General features: G+C 34.9%; 1 protein-coding gene across 2 annotated transcripts in view; it reads right to left on the bottom strand.

The window, feature by feature from the left end:
• Positions 1 to 20,175, bottom strand: part of LOC149903244 (transducin beta-like protein 2) — an 84,059-nt gene that overhangs the window by 46,945 nt on the left and 16,939 nt on the right. Inside the window, exon 3 of one of the 2 annotated variants that reach the window (XM_090109103.1) lies at positions 1,816 to 3,157. The exons of the other annotated variant lie outside the window; for it this stretch is intronic. Within the exon in view, the coding sequence (XP_089965229.1) occupies positions 1,995 to 3,157 (1,163 nt within the window). The 3' untranslated portion in view covers positions 1,816 to 1,994. Of the gene's footprint in view, positions 1 to 1,815; positions 3,158 to 20,175 lie in introns of those variants that run through there. 2 annotated transcript variants of the gene reach the window in all.

Here is a 20,175-nt window from a genome sequence, read left to right as displayed (position 1 = left end):
GTGAGAGCGAGAGTTACATGACTTAATTAAAGTGATATCAGCGATAAACCAGGTCAGTGTTGAATATATTATATTATAAAGAAATCGTTGAATTCTACATAACATACTCGTACCATATATAATGTACACTTTGAACTCGATCAGCAGGATGACGTGGCAGCCGCTCTGTAGTCTCCAACTAATTCTTGGAAGCAATGACTAACGATTTATTGGAAGTAAACGTAAGAATACCGTTTCATATTGTTCAAAATATTTGGCGTATGGACCGAGAGCGATAACATGATAAACTTTGGCAAGCATATGCATGGACTATTTATACTCTGTTATCGCATTAAATATGAAGCAAATTCAATGAAATATTATGCCGTAAGAGATTAGATAAACGCGAAGACAAATCAACGTCCCATTTGCCGTTGCCAATGTTATCAGTCATATCGAATGAGGAAATGTATAATTACCATGTGCTAAATGATTGTGGCCTTTGTCCTTATTCAGTATCAGTTCCACATCATCGTATCAATGTAAACAATTACTTAGACAGAAATCCGCTAGATAATATTTCGGCGGAGCGATGACAGAATGTTTAAAATCGCCCGGTCGTAGGGGCGTTACTCCTCCCTGGCCAATGCACCCGAACTTACGAAAAACAAGTCGAAATGGCGTCTTGCGTCTAATTCGTGTTTAATACCCGGCCTTGTTCGCACCATCAAGATCACCTTCTCTACAAAAACAATGTCATCTGAAGACAAAGTGAAAAATAATAATTTTGTTTCAGTCTAAATTTAGTTGTCAGATCTCAATCTGTAAATTAAAATTTTAATAACTGTATAAAATTTTAACATAAATACAGTCCAAAAAAATTACTGAGATCATAGAGCAGAATTAAATAGCAATTGTTTAGCTACATTCATATCTTACAAGTTAGAAATCATTAAGTTTGCTCATCAGCTCCGGATTTCGTCATTAGTTTACGTAAGCTGCTTATATAACCCGACACCGAGTGCACGGCCGTCGGCTCACTGTCCATAATAAATATCGTTTAAACAAACCTTTATTTTGCTTGAGTGTAATTGAAGCGTGTTACGAACGCCTTGAAATATAATATGAAGATGAACCAATACGCTACTCAGAAGCCGAGACATTTTAGCTGACTCAGCTGAGAAAAATAAATTCTGAATAAAAATAACATCCGCTGAGCTTAGTCACAATTGCAGGTAAACATTGAATGTCGGAGTTTCCTTGAGATTATCGAGATGTCGTTATTAACGCTAGCGTGAATATGATCTGATTTCATTTCCTTTACTTTTCTGAGAAATTAAAAAGCACCTATGACTAACATAAAATACTTTTTACCCCGAAGAATCCATGAGTAAGGTAAGCAATAAGTAGCGGTATTTATATAGTAAATTCTGCGTATGTTATGTATTTCACTGTGGTAATAACTATTGAAAACCTATAAATCAATATGAATTCACTGGCTGTTTGTTACACAAGATTTTTAAATTTAATGAAAATTCTAAAAAAAAATCAATAATAGTGAACATTTGCAATAAAATAAGCCTTGCAAGAGCCCCACTTACCCCGAACACGCCACTATACTAACGACCGCCCGTTATGTAGTAGAAATCCAACTCAGTGAAAGTAACTATCATATGATCGCAACAAACAGCTGTTTGAGCGCTGAATTTATCATAACAAAGTCGACGCGTTCACTATTCATAATATTTATGTTTATGTTTACCATGATATCTTATTTCGAGCTATCAATACTCATGTGTTCATTACATAACATGACGGGTAAAGAAAACAACAGAATTAAAAAAAAAATATTACGTTTATTGCGACAGGGCAATTCGAAGGCACATACCTTGCGGTACGCGCGCTCCGTCAACGTAATATATGTCTATATTCATTTGAGAATCATCCATAAAACTTTTCAACAATCATCATTTGTTTACAAACAAATTCGTCTGTCATTATTTATCACTTAAGTGTTAGGCGGCACTAATTAAAGGATCGTACGGTTGCAGAATGGGTAGCTGATTCGTGATACGGTTCCGTTGTGCGCGTTCTTCGTGTACTTTCAGAAGCACCAGGTCCATGGCAGCGCGAGCGTCTTCGAGGGGGGAGTGGCCGGAACTGCTTCGCTGCACGCTCCGGCCGAGCAGCTCTTGGGAGAGAGCCCGGAGCGATCGTCGCAGGGGAAAACCTCTTGAATGGGGATACAGCGCGCACGTGTCCACCACAGCGCTGTGCAACAACTTCAAAGCTCTTAAATCATTATCCAAAGCGTGCCCGATCAAAATTGTATCATTTCCAACAAAACCAAGTATATCGTTTTGCACATCTCGCAGCGTCTTAGTCGCGCGCGCCAAGTCGCGCGGCCTGATGCCTGAGAACCTCGTGTTGTGGTCGACTACGGGAGAGCTAGGTTTCACTAACGATCTGTAAACTAGCCGACCGTCCGCCGCTATAACAGCTATACTGGCCAACTCTAGACCAGCCGTTGTATAGCACATTTCAGTGTCAATTGCGTAAATACCTCCTCGAGGGGATCGGGCACGCACGTATCCTTCCAGAGGGCCGTTCATGCCGGGCCGGGTGCCACTCCACACGTGAAAGCGCGCCGAGCTGCATCCTTTCGAACCGAACGGCGCGTCACAGCAAGTGTGCCGAGAGTCACTGCTAATACGTCCCCAATGATACACACAACTTTCTTCGACAACGTACTCGCCTTCGCGAGTCATTCTAAACATTTTATCACAACGCACACACAAATGTTCCACTGCATCCGCTTCTTCGTCACTATCGGAGCGAGGGGTCGATCCCCACGAACCCCTGCCACTGTCACTTTGAGACGTGCCGGGGACGAACTCCGGCGCGTTCACGTCGAAGGATGTAAACTGCGGAGGTCGAGGCCGGGGCGGCGGGTTGATGTACACCACGGCCTTGCACGAGTTGGGCTCGATCTCCAGCGGGTAGCCCAGGGCCCACATCCGCTTCGGCGAGAGCAGATGCGGGCGCAGGGCCTCTGCTAGTTCCTCGGCGGAGATCCTCTGCGGCGTCGACGTCGGCGACGAGGACGGGGGGCGGCGTCGATCGCGGGGCTTGCGCCGGCGTGCTGCGGCGCCGGCAGGGTCCACCGCCGCGTTGGGCTCTTGATAAAACCAATCGTGCCAATGAGTACAGAAATGCATGTTTCTTGGTGGGCTTGTATACACATAGAGTCGAGAGAGCGAGCGCGGAGCTGGAATCGGTAAATACGTGCAATCGCGCGCGCGGGCGCTATACTAATGGCGCGGTGGCGGGGCAGCCCACGCTTTATACGTCACGTAGGTAGCGAGTTCGTTAACGGGACATGCCGATCGACCGGCCTATTCTCATTTTTCTAAACAATAATAAAACTACTTTCTGTGGAAATACAAGTTGGAGCAATTAACCCTATTGTGACTGCGTTAAAGCCTTAAGACATTTTTTATATTACTTACTTTACAAATATTTTTAAACCTAATATATATATTATTTTTTTGCGGAAAAGCTCATGATTTATTTTGTAATAAAATATTAAATATTAGTTTAAACATTAATTCACGAAGATTTGACAACCGATTTTAAATACGTTGTGCATTTGCCTTGGCCTAGAACCTTGAAAAATAATATTATTAAAAAAATTAAACCGCAAATATTAGATTTTTGGCTTATCTAAATTTTTCAATATTAACTAAATATCATCATAAGTCATAACCTAACGACCCTTAAATATCGATTCTCCATACGTATTAATATAATTTAGGTGATAAAATATAGAGTAGTTAAGGAAATGACGTTTACACGATAACGTAATTAGTTAATAACTAATTACGAATTCAACTCTTAAACGCAGATACAAAAATATACCGGAATCAACGCTTTATCTGAAGAAATAACCGCGTGTTAATTTTTATATAGACAGATGTTTTTGTTTACATGTAGGGTTCGTACGATAGTTGAGAAAGGACGGCCAATGCCCTGCTCGGTACATAGGCGAACGTCACATCGCGATAGCTTTCACTACTCCTGAAATTATTTAACGATAGAAAGTTACTTGCAATATATATCATAACTGCGCAAAATGTTGCATCAACAAAGGACTTTATTGAATTTTAAGACGAGGTCCGGGGCACGTTCGCAGATGCAAACACGTCTCATGTATCGCTGACGTCACAGTTCGCGTGCTCATTGTATGAAAATTAATACTTTCGTTTAACAAAATGTATGAAGGAGTATACTGTATACTGTTTATAGAGATCTCTTTCGACCTATTTTAGCACATTGTATAACGTGTCCTACTTACGCCATAATTAGCCACTACACATCTTGGTTAGCCTCATGTCAGCAATTTCAATGGAGTATGGGCTACTTTTTTGAGTATATTATTTATAGCTAATTAAACACATGTTTAAATACACATGTGGTTATTGTAAAAAATGTACCTACCTACACATTTAAAGATCATAATTCTTATTGCAAGTTTATACTATCAAGATTTACACAATTTCACTACCATGTTGCATCAATAAAATCACAAAGGAATTTAGCAACCGCATGATAGCCAGGAGTCAAAGTCCTTAAAATAATATAAATTTATAAGATTTATTGATTATATCCACAAACATAACTAAAAAGTGCAAACTCGTTTAAAAGGAACGAAGGCTAGCGAACTTACGTGAACCCGTTTCATAAAGTTCATCGAACGCCTGCCAAGGTTTTCGGTACATTAATCTAAAGCATTTATAGGCCCCACAGCGTCGTCTACTTTTAATAAATTCATCAAAGAATTCCAGATTATATTACATTTAAAAATTAAAAACGATTTATGAGAACTTCGTAAAATCTTCACGCATGATGGGGCACTTTTTGTCCGCCACACAAAAACAGTGAGCCAAATGTTCCGTATTGTGTATGAAGCGTCTTCAAATTTCAAAATGAGTTTTCACACATGTACATGCGAGTCGCGTGGAGGACGCTGCATGTGTGTAACATTGTTTGTATACACGCGTGTAGGCGCTCCTCGCTGGTCGGTGACACCGGCGATAACCTTCGCAACCATGTCAGAGCATCGCTCAACGGTACTCCGCGTCTCCTACCATTTCTCTACGCGACATACATCTCGTCTCCGATATGATTGCGTGTTATGTACTCACTCTTTGGTAATAAATATAATAAACACGAAATTTTAACGGAAGCTGTTGCGGCGTAAAATTAGTTTAATGATGTAATCAAATCTTAGAGTTTTGTTATAGTACTTAGAATGTTATGTAATGTAATATTAGCTAAAACCAAACTGTTATATGCAGAGTATTGTATGTTTAATGTTTTGGAATTTAATGTCGCAACATAGGGATGAACATCTTATCATCCATTTTGCTTCCAATTTACAAATGACCACTGACATCATTCGTATCATAACGTGTGAAACACGATTAATCAAAAACTAGTTCCAACTGCTTTACGATATTTTATGAATACATCTCTAATGATTAGATTTATGACAAACAAAACACCAAATATCAGTTTGTAATTTTCCTAGATTAGTGAACATTAACAATATTTTCAAACATTTGTTAACTGCGTAAAACAGAGTCACTACTAGCATACTATTATGACGTATCCCTTTGTTCGCATTACTACCTACTTACTTTTGTAAACATGATATTTTTTCTTTAAGTTGTAAACCTTTAATATGAACAATCGCGGTCACTAGGCCACGGCTAATGCTCATCGAATACCGGAACTTATAAATAGTCCGCCGCGTCTAGGTGTGTTGTGGACTTGCGAGCCAGATATTTGGTCGTCATTTGAATAAAGCCTTTATCATTTGTTATCGATACACACGACCGCTGACGTGTCCCTTCGTAACACTAAATACCCCGTTTCGTAATTAATAACCTCAAGTCGTTTGATTGTCATCATTACGTTCTTACAATTATATCAAATCAAAATCAAATCCCTGAGATTTGATGTAGCGTATTCAAAATCTCATATATCAGATTACACAAAGGAATTGACTGTGACATTATAACGCGCGGAAACAAATTTGAGCGATAACGTATCGTTACTGTTTACAAACAAGTTACTTTTCGATCCATTTAATTAGCGATATTTACTTCAAAAAAACTAACACGCGCACACATCAAAGATTAAGTATGGAAAGCGGACAATAGGTTAAGGGGTATTGGGTATTATAATGAGATGACGTCGGTTTCGGTGAAAGTCGCGGTGGCGGATCGGCCATCGCGATTTTCAACCTCAAGTGGGTCAAGGAATACTCGTTGCTACGGCAAATAAGCCCACTCTTTTGACGGTTAACCACGGGCGAGCCGTTTAATCACGTAATCCGTTTTCTATGAAATATTCGCTCATTCCGTTGAAATATCTGAGGTTTCGTAATGCAACCTAAATATTGAATACCGACTAATTGCGATCTTTGAATACTAATCGCTTTTATATATAACGTCAACAAGCTTCATGAACTTGGACTCGATGGCGTTTAATAAATAACTGATAAAACAAAACTTTCAAAATATTTACATGTTTGAGTGCGTGCGTAACGAATATCGTCATATTACGCTCAATAAAATTTCATTGCATTGTTTACGCTCCATTCATTAGTTGTAATTTGTCTAACTTCTAGCTAGTTTAAAGTAGAACAGACGGCTTGTAGACACGTATAAAAAGCAGCTTTTATGAGTAGGTTGTGTGATATTTATGAATATATATTTCAATTATGTGTAGCACACATTTTAAACTTTCACACAGGTCTCAAATATTGCTGCGTAGTATTTGATATCAAATTAATAAATTATTATATAAAACGGACACACAACTATTTCTAAGCAAGTAAAATGCAATAAAAATCTACCGAACTTTATAACAATTGATAACTCAAAAAACGCTCCAAAAAGTCGTTACTTTACAAAAGCGTGGTTCAATGTTGCGACTCTACAATGTCATAGAGCAAGGTCTACTTAATATAGACGCGATACTTAAATCCTGACTAGCCGAACGAAATTATCTTTTAAAGATAATCAAGGAAAGACAACATCATATGAACAATAAATTATTATTTTTAACAAATAACTAAACCATCTTCAAAATATCAGAACTAGACCAAATTTCAAGGAACCAGAGGGGAGGCACAAGATTTCAAATATTAAAAAAGTTGGTTTGCCTAATCGAAAGTTCTGAGGTAAAAAACTTTTTGAGTTTTTGAACAGTCAAAATGAACTTCCTCCTTTTTTGAATTTGGTTGAAAAATGAATTATTGGAAAAATCTAATAGTCTGCTCGAAGCTATGTTGTTTTGTGACTCGTCTTTATGGGTTGGACAAATATTTGAGGTGTTAACGGTAGCGACTCGGAACAGGTTAGGAACCGTTGTCATGTTTTCGGCCCATGCGCCCGCGCATGCGTGCATGACATGAGACACGGTTACATATTATATGCATTAATTGAATGCATTATGCCGAGTTTACTTGCTGAATCGTATAAACATTGGTGTGTCAACATCTTTCTAGGAATATTTATTATATTTGAAGTGGTCATTAGTTCAGAGAATTAAATTTTCAGTACCAATTATGATATTATAACGTTTGATGTATTCTATTAAGTTCAATTAGAAACGTTTCCCTGTAATTGAAAAGCTTTGCTCCGAAAATTTCATCAAAACATCGATTCATTATTCAAAAGATCAGAAACATTTATATATCCCCGTATTACTACAAATACTATAATTTTCATATGAACAATGACAAATTTAAATTAAACAACTGAATGAGTAACTACTCAAATTACAACTCTACAATACATTTAAACGTAGTCATTATAATCGGAATCCGCAACGTTGTAAACAAATAACGTGATTCATTGACATTTTATATCCACGAGTAATTAATATAAACCATCGCAGTGTATCAGCCCCTTAGGCCTTATCAGGGACAGCTGGTAGACGACCAGTCTATTTCCGAGCGATGTTCCCATATTGTCCGCTTATCTAAAGCTACTACGCAGTAATATTGTAATACTTTCATATCTGCTTCATTTTGACATAATTAATACACGTGACACTAAAGTTTTTCAAACAAGGTGCATATAATGTATCGGCGCGATTCTTGCACGGGTTTCCTATGAATTATTGGCATAACTATTGTTATTCAGAATACCTATCAATACGACACAACGGTTATTATTTAGACAGAATACATAATATTGTTGTCGTGTCTCTAGATAAACATATCAATCAAATGTTTGTATTCGAGCTAAATGTTTTAATTTTGTTAGGTTTTCGAAGGCCACTTAATTCAAAGTGGCCTTCACGAATTACAATAATACCAATATTTTTTTATTTATATTTATTATTTTTCCCAAGAGTTGCTAATTGATTTACGTCACAGCAAACATTGAGTCACTCTACCGATTTTGTATTTTCAGCTACCTTCGATCATATCTTTGTCACCAACTTATAAACGAATGATCAAATCATCGAGAATCGTATCGATAAACAAGTTTATTTATTGCATTATTGTCATAGCACGTCACAGTGTTATTATAGCGATTCGTGACGACACAATCTGATAGACGTGTATCTCGTAATGGGTGTATATTTAGAAATTAGAAATGATTAAAAATACAAAGGCGGAGTGTGGGGTCGTGTTATTGGATTGTCCGAGGCGCGGCGGTTTTCCCGAAGCACAGGCGTAGTGCCAATATTTAGATGAAGCGACATTTGCACACATGTGCACACTTCACCGGCGGGAACATATGAACAAATATACTGAAAAGTTTCTGCTCAATTACAAATATAATAGCGTATAAAAAATTCAGTAACTACAAAGCATTGACTACTATAAATGCAACAACTAAACAATAAGTTGCAGTGACAAAAGATTTAATCTAATAAAGATATCGAGAAAAAATGACTAATTAAAACATACATGTGATACACATATTTCAACATACAAGCGAACAAATGTTTGCAATTAATTTCATCATTGCACAAAGGGACGAGGTTTTGCACATTGATTTCACATATTTCATATAATAAACGTTTATGTATCCCTATGTTTTCGCAACCTATAAACAAAACATACATTTAATAATGTATTCATAATATGATTCTCATACATCGTAAATTTTGTAGTGTTCATTTGGTTTATTGGTTGATACTGAAAATATTTTTCGCTTTATATGAAACGTTACGAGTAATAATTGATTTTCTTTTAAAATATATATTAAAGAAAGCATATGAACAAATCCAATCTTCTCTATAAATCGTTAAGCATAGAGATGCTTAACGATTTATAGCTTTTTTTTAATTTTACAGATTACTGGACAGAATACTGAATAACCCCAAAAATACACTTATGAGTCGTAACTAGCTATTTATTTTTTGGTTTCAAAAACATTGAAATAGTGCAATGATAATTGATTACACACGTTGAGTTAAACCACTCGGCGGTCATCGACCTTGTTAGGTTATGACGGTACCGTGTATGTAAATTGATTTGCGCTTATTTACGGAACAGTTCAACACCACCACGCCCATTTATTTTTGTTGGTTTTGTATGTGAGATGCATTTATGGTTAATGGAGTGAATTACAGCTTCTAAATGAATTATGATGATTCAAATGCAATTCAAATGCAATTCAAATTCAAGTCTAATTGAATAATTAAAAGTTTGAATTCACTTTTGATCGCTAGACCGTGTCATTTCAGTCTAAAATCATTCATTCGATAAAGTAATATATTTTTTTGGAAATATAAGTTGAAATGATTTTATCATTGGTTTAATTATTTTTGATGTCATGCTAAGAATATAGGCTTATCGCAAGTTGCCTGGATTTGTTTTTCATATTACTAAATTTGTTTTTTTAAATGATAAGATATCTTTGTTTCTATAAATAGTTGCATGTTATTTGGGTATCAGATGAAGGATTATGTAGAGCATTATTTAAACATTTTTTTATTAGCAGTGTGTTTTAAGATTTAGTGTTTTATTATCTGATTGGGCTATTATCGCATTGATTTTTTGCCTTTTAGCTCTTATGATACTTCAATTTTTGTTATTTCCCCAACGACCTCAATCCTTTTAAGGTGTCATACTTTATTAATGTTTCGATGAGAATATTTACCTACCCTATATTGTTACGTAGAACGTGTCCGAGTAAAATTAATTACAAAATAACAATTACAAAATCGATGAGTAAAGAGAACATGACATAATTTACCGTGTATTCCAAAATCACGATGACTATATTAAAATTCGCACAACACCAGACGATATTGCGTGCTATGATTTTCCTTGTAAGTATCTAAAAGCACGTCACACAAATCTTACTATAGTAAGGAAACTCCAGCCAGAAATCCAAATGCGTTGCGTCAGATAGGAACGTCAGAGGTATTCCGCTTATCATAATATTATCCTTTTACGCAATTTACTAATCTATTAATCACTAACTGACCCGACAAACGTTTGCCTTACTCTTATCATTCAGGGGAATGAAAAGCAGATGTTGACCAATTCGCAGTCTAAATTTCATGAGAATCAATCGAGCCATTTCGGAGGAGTACATAGGACAGATATACGATTAAATAAAAGATTAAGATGTGATGCGAGAAAATAACTTTTTAAGAATTAGAATCGTTATAAACTCTTAAATATAATAATATCATTTTCTAGTTAACCAAAGACGTAAATACCCAAGATGACAGTTACGGTTAGTGTATTTCCTAATAGCCTTATATTGAATAGCCCTATAATTCTATAGGACATAAGATGCCCATATTGTGTCGCAAACCGCTGTGAATGTTCCTTATATTTTTGGGTCTCCATATCTACTCTATTGCAATCCCGAGATAGGAAAATTGGCCGTACTATAATAGCTTTATCAGGCCTATTCCCTGTTCCCAAAGGACAACGGAATGTGAAACTATTTATGGACCAACCAACCCTAGAAGATATACGATTGTATAATGCAACCACGTAATATCTATTTATATTAATTCTCGCATACACGCTCAACACAATTACCGTACAACTGTTATACAAATCACAAGATTACAACCGCCATTATTGCCCAACAAAAATTTTCTAAACGGAAAGATCGGTTTCGGCGTGTGTACGAATATTGGCCAATCATTCATTGATACAACAAGGTCGTCCAATTGTTTGCAATTTACTCGCATTACTCTGTCAAACGAGTGCGAAATAGGCCTTTTGCAAATTGAATCACATCACCGTAACCGGACCACTTTAGTTCATAACGTGCCGAAACCAATGACCGAAACTGTCTCTCAAACAAAACAGTTATAACCCGCCTAAATATAATGTCCTGTCCAACTTAATAAACGTTGCCTAAACTCTGATACTAGTCTCTACTTTTCCTTTACCTACGCAAATTGCCTAGATAATACAAATATTAAGACACAGGTGTATGCAGAAACAGGTGCACTTTCTATTACCTAACTTATGAGTTATGAAGCAATAGGACGGAAATTCGACATGGTCGTGGATATCGGAGTTATAATCTATGTTCTTTCAGAACCATGAGGGTTCTACCTTCTTATATAGATTCCCAGAAACTTTTGATCCTACGCAATATGACACGAAACTCTTAGGATGAAATTACGGGAAAGAAGAACAGGAGGCAATAAAATAATAAAAGAAATTAAAGTAGACCCTAGTAGCTACAGCATCAATCAAATATAACATTTTGCTATTAATCAAAGCCTTACAACTGCGTTTTCTTGTAAATTGATGTTTGATACTCCTGTGTCAAACATACCCACTCGAAAAATATTGGATATAATTACGTATTGATTTTCATATCTATCACTAATAATAACTCGAAATAATTACCAAATATCACGCCCTCAAATAAACGACTAGAATCATATGACCGATAGAAATTAACAGAACAGAAAACAAACAAAAAAGATAAATATTAGATTTAGGTCAGACAATAGTACGAATTACAATGTTTATAACTGTGTCATCACTCATTACGGTTACTTTTTGTTTAGGGTTGTCAACATTTATTATTACAACAAAAGTACGAAAACAATCATTAAATTCAGAGATTGACTAATTCAAAAATCATAAAATCATTTAACAACAAAACATACAAATATTTTCAAAATTATCTAACATATTTTTTTCGAAATTATTCCTACATAGAGCACCTACAAATTTAACACAAAATTACTAAAAATGATTACAGAATATAGTGCGGCAACCCTACACTGTCCGTATGTAACGGTACCTGTTTCATGTATACGTTTTATCTGCGGTTATAATTTAATTAAGCGACTGTGTCACTGATAGCCATTTAGATTATTTATTTAGCCGATCTAGTTTGTTTATCAACAACACTTTACAATCTAATAAGTCCGAAATGAGACCTGTTTATAAACTCACTGATAATGACTTTGAATATAACCTACAAATGAAATGCCTAATTAATAATCAATTTGAGGTAATCTGTGTCACAATAACATAATAAATGATATCAGATTGCATGGGCATATCGCAAACACTAATTTATTTTTTATTAGTTTTCAGTATTTGTTGTATTACACTATGAATAATTTTACATACAACTTATTAAAGTGTTAAACGGAATGATAGACTCAAGATAGACTACACAATTAAAGACATAAATAAACTTTCCTTTGTGAAGTCCCGTGTCCCCGTAGTGGGATAGGGGCAGATGCATTATTCATACATCTATTTCACTGATCGATTTTTCTTTAGGGACAAGTAGGTGATCAGCCTTCTGTGTCCTGCCAGACCGAGACATTTTTTTTTCGTCTCCACCGGGAATCGAACCCAGGACCCCTCGGTTCTACGCTCACGCGTCAACCACTGTACCGAGGAGGCGGTCGACTTTCCTTTCCTAGAACATAATTCGTCAAGAAGCGATTTGAGCTTTGCGTTTTTACTATATCTATAAAACAATAATGTCTTTTAATAATTTATTATTTCCTACAAACTAATTTATTATATCTTCAAGGACCACTAAATATCAGAATAATCAGCTAAAACTAACATCTATAGGAATTAAAATCACCTGCTTATTAATTTTAATGCACGAAACATATTAAAAAAAACACTTTGTTTGTTTGGGAAACTATTCTCGCATCAGATATAATTTGACATTGAATATAGATTTCTACATAATTATATGTTATCTCGGATAGATACATATTTTAAATTTATGTTAGCAATATTTATGAATGACCGGCTTCCACTCTAGACTATGTCTGAGATTTCGTTTGGTATTTTGATTTATTATTGATAAATAAGAAGCAGCCCTATATCTTACTCGTGTGCTATATATGTATAAGACACAAATAAATATCCAATATATTTACCCAGATCCTAACCTACCACAACACAAAATTTCATTCACATCTATTCAGTATTTTCCGCGCAACAGAGCAACAAAGATATCAACCTCCGTACAAACTTTCATATCGTTATACCACGATTAGTTAGTTAATAAACGGTCCATACACGTGCCACTTTTTGTGCCAAACTTACACTTTCATACGACCAACTTACTTGGCAACAGTTACCATTCTTTAATCATTGTATAATTATCTATACACTAGCTGTGCTCCGCGGTTTCACCCGCATTGCTCCGCTCCTGTTGGTCTTATCGTGATGATATATAGTCTGCCTCGATAAATGGGCTTTATAGCACCGAAAGAATTTTTCAAATCAGACCAGAATTTTTGTCTGTTCGTATGTACGTATGTTCGGGCTAAACTCAAAAAGCACTACATGAATTAATTTAAAATTTGGTACAGAGATAGCTTGAGACCTGAGGAAGGACATATGGTTTAATCCCGGGCACGGAAACAATGCGGGTTTTTCTTTGACTACGCGGGCGAAGCCGCTGGCGGAAAGCTAGTTTAATTATATTTCTTTACTCGACAATTAAAACGACTTTTATATAACGTAACTTTTGTGAATTGTTCGAATAACAATACGTACTTTCAGGGGACTCTCTTGAAAATTGTTTGTTTTAACAATGAAGCAATGAGGAAATTTTTATATTGACTTGGAGCGACCGTGGCGTTATGCAAACAGACTTATTGGAAACACGAGGCGTTGGGATATTAACTGTCGACATCGAAGATGATTACAATAATGTAATGCATTTTAATTTCAGTGTTAACGTCCTATAAATAACTATGTATTAAAATAAATACATTGTGTATAAGTATTATTCACTAGCGGTCCGCCCCGGCTTCGCCCGTGGTACACATTTACGTTTTCTCTACATAAAAACCATCCTCGTACTTCAAGGAATATATTAAAAAAAGAATTATCGAAATCGGTTCAGCCGTTCTCGAGTTATGCGCCTACCAACACATTTTGCGATTCATTTTTATATATAAAGATTACGCTGCAGCTGAGCTTTCATATCAGGATTTAAATATGTATTTCTGAAGTCAATTTTCAACGTTTCCTAAATTTGGAAAACCATAAGTACCCACCTACCTACAACAAGTACCTATTATTCAAATTCAAATTCAAATATATTTATTTGCTCGTATATGGTTCATAAAATTACCTAAATACAGTTTCATAGACAAAATCCAATTATAGTTAATTTGAAAGCAAGTCAAAGGGTAACTAGAATGGTGAATGTAGCAAACTTTAGGAAGGTCGAACGTAACGTTACAAAAACCTCTGAAACCTATGGCATTGAGACAAAATCTATTTTAAACGATTTTTTAGGCCCTTCACTTGAACTTAAACTACGCCGCGTATATCCAGCTACTTGAACAAAATGATAAATAACCCTTACTCGTCTCTATGAATACACAAGCCAAATAAAAATAATAATAAAATAATATATTCTATACAAAATAAAAAAACCGCCACCGATAAAGCATACAATGAAAGCAGTCTGTCATGTGAACTTGATGGTCGTCAGTCGATGAAACAAATAAACGAACAAAGCAACAGATACTTAACAAATTCTTAAAAAATACACATAGCTTACATTACATAGTTGAAAATAGCTCATGTTATGAAATACTACATGCTATTAAAATACGAAAAGCTTTGTGAATTAGTTTTTCCTAATGAGTTAGTTTTTGCTGGTAAAGAACTAAAGAGGTACTTATAATTCTATACTAATTATTATATAAAGCTGAAGAGTTTGTTTGAACGCGATAATCTCAGGAACTACTCGACCGATTTTTTTTTCTATAAAAATTATTTCGCCATTCGATTTGTAGATTTATCCCAAATAAACCGGCAAAGCCGGGGCGAACCTTTACTTATCCAATATTTAAAGTAAAAAACGTAATAAAATATAGCTACTCTATACTCTACACTCTATAGACTATACCTAGGTAATAACTACGCGTAGGATTGAATGAGATATTCTACAATTAGAGACACACCTACGTCAGTCTGGTCTATTTTCATACATTATAACAATGGACTGATGTAGAGATGTTAATTAACAATAAGAAATGAATGTAGACAAAACAAATAAAATTACGTAACAATTTCTCTTTATAATAAATTAATTGGACTGGAATACAATGATAATTTGATGCCTACTATTCTCTACATCAGCGTTTCCCAACCTGAGCTCCGCAAGCACATCCCAGGGCTCCGCAGACAAATCAAGAAAATTACGAAAGCCAAACCAGTTTAGTGACCAAACTATTCTGACGGCCGGACTTTGTATTTGTCAGTTTTAAGATGGAATAATCTGTCAATTGATGGGTGGCTAAGCTATTTCATACAAAAATACTGCAAGAAATCAATCAATTGTTAAAATAAAATAGATTGACTTATAAAAATACTTTTTTGGGGGTCCGCGGATCATGTAGTGGCGGTAGGGGTTTTGGAAAAGTTTGGGAAAGGCTTGCTCTACATCATACTCGAAACATACGTTCAAGCAATCTTCCTTTAATATCATACAGCCTCATAATGTTTTCAACATTTCATTTCCTAGTAATAAAACCATTAAGCTATACAAAAAACTACTTAACATTTCTACCTCGTTATCACGTTTAATTTAATTTTCTTGTTTATAAAACTAATCATAATGTTATATGACGTGATTTTCCTCCCATCACTATTGCCAACAACAAAAAACAACTTCATTTTTAGACGATTTTATTAGACGATTTTACGGTATAGGAATAAATTATAGATTCGACTAATGCGTTACTGAGAAATTTTGTTTCTTCATTGATTTACAATATAATATGTATTTCCTAGAAAGCTGAATCCCGCCTTTTCGCAGTAAAAAATGAACTATGTCACCAAACATCGTTCTTACTTCGTAGGAAGAAGGCTACATAAATTAACAATCCATCCCTTTTTTAAATGCTTCAACATAAACTAATTACCAAATTCACTCTACTATATTAAACACGTCTCGTCAAGGAATACAACTACCATATATTATGTGAAAACCAGCTAAAAAGGAAATTTAAAATCAATATATAACGTAAATGTATAACAAAACGAGATCTTACGGAATATTTCGCAACGTGAAAGTTATGTTACATCGCTCGCTCCATAGAAAGTAAATTTTACGATTTGCGAACGCGGATTATCTGCTCCGATAAAACTTGTAAACATTATATGTAATATTGAAATTAAAATTTTACCGATTTCGATTCGATTATCGATTAATTGGAATGGGTTGCAATAATTAAATAATTTTAGCTATATTGAATTACAGTCTAGCTGATCCATTAATTTAATGTGTCGTAAATTTTTAAATTCTGTAAAAGAATATCTATATCTATCTTATATATAAAATTCTCGTGTCACAATGTTAGTCTGCATACTCCTCCGAAACGGGTGGACCGATTCTCATGAAATTTTCTGTGCATATCGGGTAAGTCTGAGAATCGGCCAACATCTATTTTTCATATGTACCACGGGCGAAGCCGGGGCGGGCCGCTAGTCTTCTTCTTATATATAAAATTCTCGTGTCACAATGTTAGTCTGCATACTCCTCCGAAACGGGTGGACCGATTCTCATGAAATTTTCTGTGCATATCGGGTAAGTCTGAGAATCGGCCAACATCTATTTTTCATATGTACCACGGGCGAAGCCGGGGCGGACCGCTAGTCTTATATATAAAATTCTCGTGTCACAATGTTAGTCTGCATACTCCTCCGAAACGGGTGGACCGACTCTCATGAAATTTTCTGTGCATATTGGGTAAGTCTGAGAATCGGCCAACATCTATTTTTCATATGTACCACGGGCGAAGCCGGGGCGGGCCGCTAGTACTATATAAAACTCAAAGGTGACTGATATAGTGATCTATCAACGCACAGCCCAAACCACTGAACGTGTCGGGCTGAAATTTGGCATGCAAGTAGATGTTAGGACGTAGGCATCCGCTAAGAAAGGATTTCCCGAAATTCTTGCGGGAACGGGGAAAAACGGGGATGCACGTACAAAGTCGTGGGCGGAAGCTAGTTAAGTATAAACATACAAATAAATAAGTAAAAAGTAAGGTCCTATAACCTCATATGCATGATAATATAAAGTCATATTTATTATTTGCTCATAAATTAAACATTCGTTTTGAATATATTTGATCAGTATTTACTCAGTTCACTGTACTTATTTACCAATGACCCATAAAAAGTCAATCGTTCCAAATAAATTGAAAAGCAAAACCCATTAAACGTGCCATTGTCGAAAAATAATTAACTCAAGAAAAAAAAGCAATGAACCTGAAAAAGAATCATGAAAACAAGAGAACAATTAAAATTCTAGATCCTTCTAGAATCCACAATTCGTTGGTTCATCACCAAGGCTTTGTCTCTTCCGTGTTGTGACGTTGCCGTGGCAACGGTAAGACCTCGACGCCTTCCTGTTTTCCATTAGCCACGAATTTAGACAATTTCAATTTCGAAAAATTCATTACTTTTTGCACCAAAAAATAGTTAAAATTAATAATGTGCAGAAATATTAAGTACCTACTTAGTACTAAATAAACACTTCATAATAATTATCTTTGGAAATTGTTATTAAACAAATTGAAGAGATAAAAAAGGTAAATATTTATTTTAAATGAATAAAAATTTACAGATATTCTATGTAAGCCCATGTATTTTTTGTATTCCTATCCTTTGCTTGTAAATTATTTAATAACTTAGTAACAGCGCCACCTAGAGGCATGCGATAGAAATTCTTAGCTTACACTTTTCCGTGCAAAGTTAAACGAACCTTGACTAGATGGCAGCACAATGAAATGAAAAGAATAGACGCTAAATATCTTATACCAAAACACAAGTCGGTCAAATCGAGTCATAAATTGCTACAAATTGCGATTAAAACAAATTTATATACCCATATTATCTGTGCTAAATAACCGGCTACTCAATATTCAAATGCAAATTAAATTCAATGTGTACCACTTACTAATTATTATCAATTAAACTTTAAAATAAGTGAAAAATAAATTAAAATAAATGTTTGAAAATTAGAACGATGCGCGAACCAACGCACTTGTGTAAACAAACAAAAATAAAAATAAACAAATATTTTATGGAGCGGTGTTTCACCTTGCGTTGTTTTCGTTAATCTATAAATAATAATTAATAAAATAGTATTATGTATGTTGAGTAAATAGAAATACATTAAAATTGTCATCATGCGTTACTATAACAAATGAAAAAGCGGAGGTCGGCAATAATCAATTATCCACATCAATACAACATACGTTACGTTTAATATTTCCAATATAATTACAAAAATACATTTTACAGTAATATCTTATATCAGAACTGATCTAGTTATCTTTGAATTTGCACTAGTCATATTAAATTAATGATTGAATAAGGTCAAATAGGAGATATAAATTCGCGCTATAGATAAATAAATAATTTTCCCCCGGTTGCCTAGAAGAGATCACTACGGAGTTATAAGGCCGATAAACTATACAATATTTCGGTTTGTATATTATAGTAATAAGGTTATCATGTACTTATAGTTTTATTAAAGACTTATAAATAAATAAATAATAATTTGATAATACGCGGCAATCCGTAATTCGTCTCGAGTGAAAGCGGATCGCTGGCAACGCTCTAAGCTTTCCAAACAGCTTTTCTATCGGAAAGGTTAAATTGAAATCAACACGTGTGCTTCCTGGATTATATTGATTACATATTTCTTGGGAGGTTTTAATTAAATAATCTGTATTTTTATCGTCAGAATTTTTTTTTAAATTTTTAACGGTTTTAAAATCGCTAAAAACAAAGGGTAAGTTGCTAATGCAGTAATTAAAATATCATAACGATATGGAGAAATTCTACCTATAACATAAAAACGACATTTGCCTAAGTACTTATTTATGTTTGACCCATATATATTTTTAATTTCACTACAAGATAATATTCAGGAAAATTTTGATAACCTATCATTACGCTACAATTACACATATGCGGTCAACAAAGTGAATAACGATTGATATCAAGTAAAAAGTGATTTATTGATTATTCATAGAATGCGCTTACATCATGAAAATTGCGTATTATTCGCCGGACACACCCAAATATACGATAAATTTACAACAACGATAGTATAATCTGCCTTTATTAGCTGGCGTCATATTTCCCGCGTTTTCGGAATTTATTAGTCAGACAATTATTTCGTTAAATTCATTATTTGTGGCATTATTCAATACATAATATACTGTGTATGTGTAGGTAATATCGGTCGTATGTGTGTGTATATCTTTCTATACATAAAATCGAATTGTCTGAGTAGTAAGTGAGTATATGAGTAAGAATTAGCTATAATTAATTGGACAAAATTTGTCTTATACCCTAATTAGGAGAATAATAAGTGAGGAAAAAAATTATAGAGGCGGTAATTCGCCCAGACAGCAAGTAAAATATAATAACATGACTGAGGTCAATCTGAAAATTCGATTGCGTGTTCAGACGTCACAATAGTCTTTTTTTATTGATTTTTTTGAGAATAGATCAAAGAACGGAACACGGAAATTGCACCGGAAATTATTCTTATAAAGAATAACACTAATCGTCCATGGGTGTCCAATGGAAGCACAATTATTGCTGCTCTACCAATCGCTACCATATTGAAGAAGGATATCTAAAGAAATGAGCCT

Source organism: Colias eurytheme, chromosome 13 (assembly GCF_061535395.1).
Source record: "Colias eurytheme isolate Ceu_HAF_F1 chromosome 13, ilColEury1 Martin Lab GWU primary, whole genome shotgun sequence".
Lineage (NCBI taxonomy): Eukaryota > Metazoa > Arthropoda > Insecta > Lepidoptera > Pieridae > Colias > Colias eurytheme.
This window is presented reverse-complemented; position numbering and strand designations above follow the sequence as displayed.